The sequence below is a fragment of the Mesoplodon mirus genome, assembly GCF_964341445.2.
Source record: "Mesoplodon mirus genome assembly, chromosome: 14".
Lineage (NCBI taxonomy): Eukaryota > Metazoa > Chordata > Mammalia > Artiodactyla > Ziphiidae > Mesoplodon > Mesoplodon mirus.
The window spans coordinates 43,347,010-43,357,144 of record NC_138990.1 but is presented as its reverse complement, the minus strand read 5'-3'; the positions used below and the strand labels follow the sequence as shown (position 1 = coordinate 43,357,144).

The 10,135-nt window shown below is 40.0% G+C and overlaps 1 protein-coding gene across 4 annotated transcripts in view; it reads right to left on the bottom strand.

Annotated features, from left to right (window-relative positions):
• Positions 1–157: 157 nt before the first annotated feature.
• LOC309815419 (protein FAM228B) overlaps positions 158–10,135 on the bottom strand; it is a 27,312-nt gene continuing 17,334 nt past the window's right edge. For all 4 annotated transcript variants that reach the window (XM_082642238.1, XM_082642235.1, XM_082642236.1 and 1 more), the window contains exons 8-9: positions 6,017–6,124; positions 158–462 (exon numbers count right to left, since the gene is read on the bottom strand). In XM_082642238.1, the coding sequence (XP_082498364.1) occupies positions 456–462; positions 6,017–6,124 (115 nt within the window). In that variant the 3' untranslated portion in view covers positions 158–455. The remainder of the gene's footprint in view (positions 463–6,016; positions 6,125–10,135) is intronic.

The following is a 10,135-nucleotide window of genomic DNA, read 5'->3' as shown; positions in this document are numbered from 1 at the left end:
TAACTTTGCAGACTCAGAATCAGCACGTGGGTAATCAAAATGAATTTTTAAATTTTCTAAAGCCTGTTGGAGAAACCTGGGGAGAATATGTGGGTGCGGATTTTCAGGGTGCCTGACAATTTAGGGAAAGAGCAAGTGAACTGAGATGTGTGCTAAGTAAGGTAGCTATTAGTATTTTTATTGTATCTTTCAGGCAACATTTCTTAACTCCTGGGGGGAAACACATTTGCGGTAACTGTCAATATACAGTATTGTCATTTCTTAATTATCATACAGACACTTGACTCAAAGATGAAGTTTACTGCAGATGCTCTTCTCAGACATAGAACAATTCTTGAGCGCTTTTCTTGGTCCTCATCCTGAATGATTCCTGCTGGCAGATGGTTTCCTTTGAAGCAGCCTTCTTTTGTGTCCTCTTTTACCAGCCAAGGCTCAGGGTGTGTGCTCCTTGGTTGCTAAAATCTTTTGAAAATGACAGAAAAGTGTAATTGATACAGGGATGAGGGGCTTACAAGAGCAGAAAGAATTCCTCTGCTTTAGCTGAGCTGATCTCCCTGAAACCTAGCCCTCCTGTTGGTGATAAGTGACTTGGAGGCAGGGTCCCCACCTAAATCTCCTGACTCAGCCTCTCCTCATTCTATCTGGATTCAGAAACAAGGAGCTTCCGGGACAGAGCTAACCCTATTATAGGTGAGGTAGGGCACTGATGTGTGATATGATTTGAGGGACCCCTGTGGTCCTGCTTTCTGATGTCAATATGCCTGGAGTGCTCATTTACACTAGGATTATTGTGATTTATAAAATACTAGGTTCCCTTCTTCCCTTCTCTTTTCAAACCTCTGAATCTCTGCCCACCTTCACTATCAGCTGATGGATGACCTTCTGACTTATGTGAGAAAACGAACTAAACAGAAGTAAACAATCTTCCTTCACAAAATTCACCAAGCTGGTTTCATCTATGTCTATGCCCTCTGCCTTCCTTCCTCTTATAATGATGGATTGTCCTGACCTCAAGTCCTGGATCCTACCTCTCCACAGGTAAAGGAGATGGGACGGTGGAGGAATGGATGAGGGAGAGTATTGTAAGTAGAGAAGTCAGAGAAGACTTCTCTGGAGAGATGATGTTTGTGCCGAAGTCTGAGTGACCTGAGAAAATGAGACATGGAGAGATCTGAGGGAGGAGTGCTCCAGGCAGATGGACTGGCGGAGGCAAAAGCCTGAGATGGGAGTGAGGTTGGCACGCTCACACAACAAGAAAAGGAACATAGTGAGCGTGGAAAGAATGGCAGGTGATACGGGTGGGGAGGAGGCAGGTGCCCAATCGTATAGGAGGTTAGAGGCCATGATAAGGAGTTAGAATAAAATTCAAAGTGTGAGGGGAAGCCATTAGAAGGTTTTGAGTAGGGGAGAATTCTGATCTAATTAACATTTTTAAAAGAATATGGTGCTGCATGGAGAAATGATTATACAGGGGCGAGAGCAGAAGCAGGAAAACAAGTTAGGAAGCTAATGCAATAGGCCAGGTAAGATCACAGAGGCTTGAACCAGTGGTAGTAGTGAAGAACTGAGAAGTGAACGAGCTAACAGAGCGCATTACCTATAAGACACGGGAAATGAGTGAAAGCAAGAAATAAAAAATGACTCCTAGACTTTTATCCTGGGGGTCCTTTCTGGATTATAGTCCTATTCACTGAACTAAGAGAAATTTGGCAGGAAGAGGGGCAGAAGTGCAAAATCAAGATTAATCCTCAGGACTTCCCTGGTGGTCCAGTGGTTAAGCCTCCGTGCTTCCACTTCAGGGGCCACGGATTCGATCCCTGGTAGGGGAACTAAGATCCCACATGCCATGTGGTGTGGCCAAAAAAAAAAAAAAAAGAATAATCCTGTTTGGGGCTGGTTATATCAAGAGACCCATAACCAGTACAGTACATAAGAAGGGTGTGTAGGGTATGATTACAAAGCAACTTATTGTATTTTTTTTCCTCACTGTCCATTTAAACCTGTTTGGTTGGGTAGTTCTCCAGCAACTTCCTGTTTTATTTTCCTCATTGCAATTACTAGCTCAAGTGATATTATATATTTGCCTGTTTACTGTCTGTCTCCCATCAAAATGTGAGCTCCTTAAGATCAGAGATTTATCTGTTTTGTTTACCTCTAGTCTCCAGCCTTTCAAACACTGCCTGGTTCAGAGAAGGTTATTGTTAAAATTTGAGGAAGAAAGCAAGCAAGCACATGGGAGGATACTAAAACATGACAGTAAAAGGAGTGAAACCACAAAATTAAATCTTAATACATTTACTGTGAGTTAAAAAAAAGTAGCCCCCTTATCCTTTAGGAGTGGGGAAAAAGAGTCAGAAAAGAAGAATGATAGATTGACTGTAGACTCAGACAAACGAATCATTTCCCTATTGATTTCTAACTGGGAGATGGGGAGGATAGGCTGTGACTTCTTCAAATCCACTCCTAACAGAAGCTACACTCCAGAGACTCGGGACACAGGGTGTAGAGAAGAGAACTGAAGGGAAGTGGCCCCTAGACTGGGAAGCTGTAGGCTAGCCTAGACAAGTCAAATGGCACCAAGTTTAACCAGAGTCACCTTAGGATGAGAAATCTGTGCTCTGTGAACAACTACATTTCTATACATTTTACACTTGGGGACTTTTATTTTACTTTTTAAACTTTAGACTTTAATTTAGTATATGGTCCTTCTGAAAATTTTTGCTTTTCTTGGCTAAATAAAGGGGAACAAAATTTGGGGCCTGGCTTGGGTGTGGTAGCTGGTAAATGTAGAGAGATGGTAGAGATGGTGGAGGGATGGAAGAAGGGCAAAATCAGGAGAGGGAGCTGGGGAAATCCTACAGTCCGCCTTCTAGAGGACACCTCTATTGTGCAGCTGCCAGGGGCAACTCTCTTCATTCCCTCTGCATCAAGGAAACCTGCCTCAGCTTCTTCTACTCACTCTCTTTTGGCAGGGCCAGAGGGTAGGGAGGGTGGCCCACTGCCTCCTGTCTTCCGGGAAGACTGCCATACAATTTCTCTGTATACATACAATTTCTCAGCAGCTCAGATTTTGGTATCAGCAATTGCTGCCTTGTGTATTACAAAATGGAACTACACCAGCTCTCACCGCATCCTGGTCCTCATCCCTGTCTACCTCCTAGCTCAAGAAAGTTCAAGGAAGAAAAGTGCCCTTTAAGAGTTGGCCTCTTTGGGACTTGGATTCTATCCCTCCTGATAACATAGAGGTTCTTTTTCCAGAAAGGATTGCCCTGTGTTTCCAGAGGGAGGAACCGGAAAGGAAAAAATTCTCCCCTCGACTCAATTGTAGCATTTAATATTTTATTTAAATTTGAAGCTGATGAGTTCTATATGAATTTACAGATTTTTATGAAAAATAAACCCAAATAAATAGCATTACCTTGCTCTAGTAACATTTTCATCTGAAATTTCATTGCTGCTTTATCAAATAGCTGCGTGAGGGTTCTCTGGCACATATGACCCCCTCACAGAGATGTCCACTGTGGCTTCCCTGGGAAGGTCTAACTCTATCAAAGACAAATATGCGTCTTCCACCTCGATGCCGTAATTGGTATGCTTCCCTAACTCATGGAAGAAAATATAATATTCCTCCTTCCTCCAGGGGGAGCTCGTGAGTTTAAGCCTCTAGTTTAAGTCCCTAGGTACTCCAACAATGCAATATTCTCCTTCATATCTGAGTCACACTCTGCTATAAAAGACATTAAAGGACAAAACCTCTCCTTTTATACAATATATAAAAATTAAATAGGATTAAGATGTTTATTATCCTAAAACCTGACTCATACAAATATGTATGAGACCATGGCAGTTACAGATTGCAGAGGAACTTATTACTCTTTTGGAGCCTAACAGACAAGAGTGATGCTAAGGCATTCCATCTTTTAAGGACTTCAGCTACCAAGTGAAAAGGGCTTAATTTCAATACTTCCTATTATCCCTCAACTTCAGCTCCCATTCAAAAAAGCAGCAAAGTGTTAAACCACACCTCAAAAACACTGAGAAGTCCACAATGGCCAGCACCATCTCTAACAGTTATCTGTTTCTACTTTAAATCACTAAAAAGACCCTCATGAGGCAACCAGCTGTTCTCTCTGCTGGACATATCAGAATCAAGCACCTCTAAGAGCCCTCTGGCTTCTGCCACATTGTATTTATTCAACAAATTCTGAGTTTATTCAGAATGAGGAAAGGGAAACTACTGCAGCTTACTTTCGGGCTTTTTAGGAACAGAGAATTGTAAGCCAACCTCCTAAACATCATGTAAGCTCACTTATCTTCTGCCTTGCTGGGTTCTTTTTTTTATTATTATCAAGTTTTACTAAGATATAATTTATGCACCATAAAATTCACCCATTTTAAATGCACAAATCAATGATTTTTAGTGTATTTCCAGAGTTGTGTAACCACCACCATGATCTAATTTTAGAACATTTCTATCAGTCCAAAATCTCATGCTCACTTACAGTCACTCTCCATTCCCAACTCCAGCCCCAGGCAACCAATAATCAACTTCCTGTCTCTATAGATTTGCTTTTGCTGAACATTACACTTAAATATAAATAGAGTAAAAATTGTGATTGTATTCTTTCACTGAGTATAATAGTTTTGAAGTTCATCCGTGTTGTATAGCATGTGTAAGTACTTCTTTTCCTTTTAATTTCCAAATAATATTCCATGTATGGATGCACCACATTTTGTTTATCCATTCACCACTTTATGAACATTTGGGTGGTTTCCACTTTTTGGCTATTATGAATAATGGTGCCATGTACACCCACTCATACACAAGCCTTTATGTGGCCATATATTTCCATTTCTCCTGGATAGAAACCTAGGAGTTAAATTGCTGGTCACTTGGTAATTTAATGTTTAACATTTTGAGAAACTGACAAACTGTTTTCCAAAGTTGCTGCACCATTTTACATTCCATTCAACAATGTCTGAGGGGCATACACCCAGAGAAAACCATAATTCGAAAGGACATATGCACCCCAATGTTCACTGAAACACTATTTACAATAGCCAGTTCATGGAATCAACCTAACTGCCCAGTGACAGATGAATGGATAAAGAAGATGTGGTACATATATACAATGGAATATTACTCAGCCATAAAAAGGAACGAAATTGGGTCATTTGTAAAAACGTGGATGGACCTAAAGTCTGTCATACAGAGTGAAGTCAGAAAGAGAAAAACAAATATCGAATATTAACACATATATGTGGAATCTAGAAAAATGGTACAGATGAACCAGTTTGCAAGGCAGAAATTGAGACACAGATGTACAGACGAAACGTATGGACACCAAGGGGGGAAAGTGTGTGTGTGTGGGGGATGAATTGGGAGACTGGGATTGACATATACAATAATATGTATAAAACAGATAACTAATAAGAACCTGCTGTATAAAACAATAAAATTCAAAAAGTCAAAAAAAAGAAGTTAAAAAGAAAACAATGTCTGATGGACCTCATTACTTTTAATCAGATACTTAACCAGTTATATAACTCTGTAGAGAAATCTCTCACTTTTCATTCCATTAACTAGTACATTGAGATGACTCGCCATGTTACACACACAGTAGTCTGTACCACTTTTCCGCTCACAACCTCTCTTCACTCCGGGTACAATGTTGTAACAGCTACGACCACCAGAACTAGTCCGAAATTCCACTTTCACCGCTCCAATTCAGTCAAAAACCTCCTAACCTTTAACTTTAGTATGAGTTGTTAACAACGTTTTTCTATGTCTATGCTTGTTATTTCTGAATGTGTCAGCTGTTTGTTCTTTAAAACCAGAAAAAGCTGAGGAAAGTTGCCACCTTTCCCAGTGGTGGGAAATGCCTAATGTCCAGCCACAAGAGTCTGGTGTATTCCTTGGCACTGACTCCAGCAACTTAAAATGATGGCAGGGGAGGAAAACACAGTCAAGCATGTTAAATGAAAGAAGAACAAAGCTATGGAATAATAGGCTTACCTGTAAACAACTGCTTTTTCTTCTTGCTGGGATTCCAGAAGATGAGGAGTTTTTGCAGAGGGTTTCAAGTCAAAACTACTTTCGTTAAAATTCACTTTTACTTTTAACCTTTAATAAGATAACAGGTGTGAGAGGATGTCCTGAAAACAATACTAGCTTGCATTTATACAGAAATCATTGTTATACATTGACTGCTATGTATATTGTCCAAAATATCATTACTTCAAACTGGTGTGCATTCTTGGGTGTTTCAGATTGCTGAAACTATGATAGAGACTGGTTTACTATTTACTGAGACCCTAGAATCAGCTAGGCAAAATTTAAAGTATTCCCTATATCCTACGGCTTATACTCTAAATGTAAAAAGAGCTACAGAGGTTGTCATTTACAAGCATAAATGTAAAATGCTTTTCCTAAGAAAGAACCCAAACACCCCATTTCCCAGTCTCCCTTGCCATAAGGTGGCAGGCAGGTGCCTTAGATCCCTCTAGTCTTGCCCCAATCAAGAGTTGGTTGGAGGACTTCCCTGGTAGTCCAGTGGTAAAGAATCTGCCTTACAACTCAGGGGACACGGGTTCAATCCCCGGTCAGGGAAACTAAGATCCCACATGCCACTGGGCAACTAAGCCCACATGCTACAACTACTGAGCTTGTGCACCTCAACTAGAGCCCACGCGCTCTGGAACACGCGCGCCACAACTACAGAGCCCACACGCCCTGGAGCCAGCGCACCACAACTAGAGAAGAGAAAACCCACAGGCCACAGCTAGAGAGAAGCCCACGCACCACAACGAAGAGCTCGTGCACCGCCAGGAAAGATCCTGCGTGCCACAACTAAGACCCGACACAGCCAAAAATAAATTAAGTAAATAAATAAATAATAAACAAATCTTAAGAAAAGCGTCGGTTGGAAGGATGATACTGGCCCTGTGAGGAGCATCCATTTTGCTAACACAGATTACAGCAGAGCTGGTGGGGTTCTAAGCCAACCACTAGAGCAGCAGCTTCCTGATTCAGCAGTTTCCCGATCATAGCAGAAACACATCCCTTGGCCACCCAATTCTACACTGTGATTTTGGGAGTTATTTCTGAAATTCAGCCCTGTTTCTTAAGACCTCCCAATGATTTCATGAGCAGTGTTAAGTCCTCAATAATGACTCCTTTTCTGGGGTGGCTTCAGTTGTCTGAAACCAAGAGCCATTATCATAACTAACATACCCAGTACACCTAGCATGCAAATAGCCACACAAAGAATTAATGGAAAGGATCAGTCTGATCCTGATTTAATCAGAATGAATCTTCCTAGAGAATGTGGATTTTGAAATATGTTTTGAGTAAAAGAAACCGGTATGGCAAACATTTAAATTAGGGTATGAAGCACTACTAACAAGAGGACAAAAGGGTTTCCTGTGTTAATCTATCTGAGAAGGGCTAATGCAGTGGCCCATTTGTCTGCAGGAACATTCTCAGGCAAAGCTATCCTGGGGCAGAACCTTGAGATGAGAGTAAATACTAAGGGTACCAAACGATATTGAAAAGGTTGGAAGAGAAGAGTATTACTGGATTAGACCTTCTCAACTACCTCTCCTTTTGCTCAGAGCAACTAAAAGTAGGGGCAGGAATGTCCTTAGTCAAGGAATCCAACGGCTTCCTCCCAGTTTTCTGTATTTGGCATAGTGCCTGATCCTTCTTGTCACCCTTTCCTCTCCTGGTATCTGTGGCAAATCACAGACTGCTTCTTCTGTCTCCTTTTCTTCTTCCCACCTCCTATAGTTTATAGCACAACCTTTCATCTCAGTATTTTTCTTCTTCCCAGTATTCTCTCCTCAGCCTCTCTAATCCATTCTTAGGCTTTTACTCTCATTTCCAAAGTGAACAACTCTTTAATTTACTTCTCCGACCTCAAATCCCCTTCGCCCTTGAACTGTTGTCTCACTTTTCCAACAACCTGTAATACATCTGTACCTGAAAGGACTACCAGTATATAAAACGCAGTATGAACAAAACTGAACTCATCAATTGCATTTCTGAATCTGCTCCTCCTATGTTCCATCTTCTGCTGATAGCACCTCCATCCTTCCAGTGACCTAGACTTATACAGCAGGGTCTTTGGCCTCCCCCTCTCCCTGCTCATTACTTCATTAGTCCATGAAACAAGCACTTTATGCCACTCCATTACTATCCTCAAGGAATTTACAGTACTTGTAAAGATATATGTATATATATGAACAAAAAATATACTATATATAATAATGGCTGACTAGGAGCTCTGAGGCAGTGATGTTCAAGCAGTTTTGTTTATATACTCCCTAAAAGAGTTTTGAAAAACCACATAACCCCTTGAACATTTTAAAGCTGTCACCTACAATTTTTCATTGGAAGTTTAAATAAGTTTGTATCTTGTTAATAGATTTTTTAAAATATCAAATATTCATTAAGATAAAATGAGTATTGGCCTTATAAGCAATGAAAATTTTAGGATACTATGTGATAAAATAGATTTTAACCACCATATTAAATAAAGCACACCAAATCTGAAAGCAATCACAAAAAACTCTTATCAGAGGATTATAGCTATTATATTTTGAAATTCTGACAGTACCAGAAAATATTCCAGCTATATTTAAAAGAAGCATCGGGACTTCCCTGGTGGCGCAGTGTTTAAGAATCTGCCTGCCGATGCAGGGGACACGGGTTCGAGCCCTGGTCTGGGAAGATCCCACATGCCGCAGAGCAACTAAGCCCGTGCGTCACAACTACTGAGCAACTAGAGAAAGCCCAACGCAGCCAAAAATAAATACATTTTAAATATTAAAAAATAAATTAATTAAATAAAATAAAAGAAGCATCACTAAATTATATAGCTATAGCTACTCCAAATTCAAAGCAACCCAACACAGACCAAGTACCCTGATTCTGTAGCATGCCTTTAAATCAATTAATCAGTTAATTAAAGTAAAATAAAATATATATGACAGGGAAATACAGAAAGACCTGTGGGTTAAGTTTTCTTGCTTCATCATTAAAGGAAGTCTCTCAAAAGCCAGTATTTTTATTTGTCCCTTTATTTGGTACCTTAAAATTTTTTATAACCAGGTTGAAAGATATGCCTCTCTTTTAAAAAGTGGGATAAGAAGTCATATGAATGCAGGCTTGTTCTCAGGCAGATCAACTTTTGGAAAGAGTACACACAGACTTCAGAATCTGGAAGTTGAGACCCTTAAAACTATCCATGCCTATGTATACCTCGGTAAGTCTTACAAGCCATTACTGTATATTTTGAAATTCACAATTTGAAATTCACTGCTTTGAGGGAATCCATTTACTTCAAACAACTAGACCCTGGATAGAATGTACCCTTTGAGGTGTCACTAGTCTTACAAGAGAAGGAGGGGGTCTTTAAGAAAAACACACACACACAAATGTAGTAGACGCTAGAGGTGTGGGAACTTAGGGCCATAATGGTGGGCAGCAAGGGCAGGTGGAATAACAGATAATAATCCTTGAGGGCAGATGCCAATAACAGAGTTAACAGAATACTGAGCCCTGTCTATGCCAGCTATAAGGTGGGGACACTACACTTGAGACTGCCACACTGAGCCTAGACATTTGAAGGGAGCTGGCTAGGCCCAGGTTGATGGCATCCCAGCTACTGGCAGAGGGAGAAACAGAAGCAAATCATCCGTGTAGATAGAAAAGTTTCCCCAATTTAGGCCAATAGTACACCCAAAGATAAAATGAACTCACAAATAAAATTCACTAAGCATACGAGAAAGCAAACCATTATAAATGAGAATCAGCAGAGAAAAACAAAAAAGATTTATTAGCATCCCCCCAAAATACAGAATTTGGAATTATCAAATATAGAATGTAGAATAGCAATATATAAAATGTTTAAAGAAATAAATAATCCAATCACCAAGACAAGAAAACAATAAGAGCCTATCAGAAATGAACAAGTATATGGGGTGGGTATGGGGAGAAAATTTCAGAAATTAAAATTTTAATATTCAACACAGTGAAAAAAGAATAGTAAACTGGAAAATATATCCAAAGAAATTACCAAAGGCGATGGAAAATATGAAAGAGGTATTAAAAGTATTAATATATAAGATATTT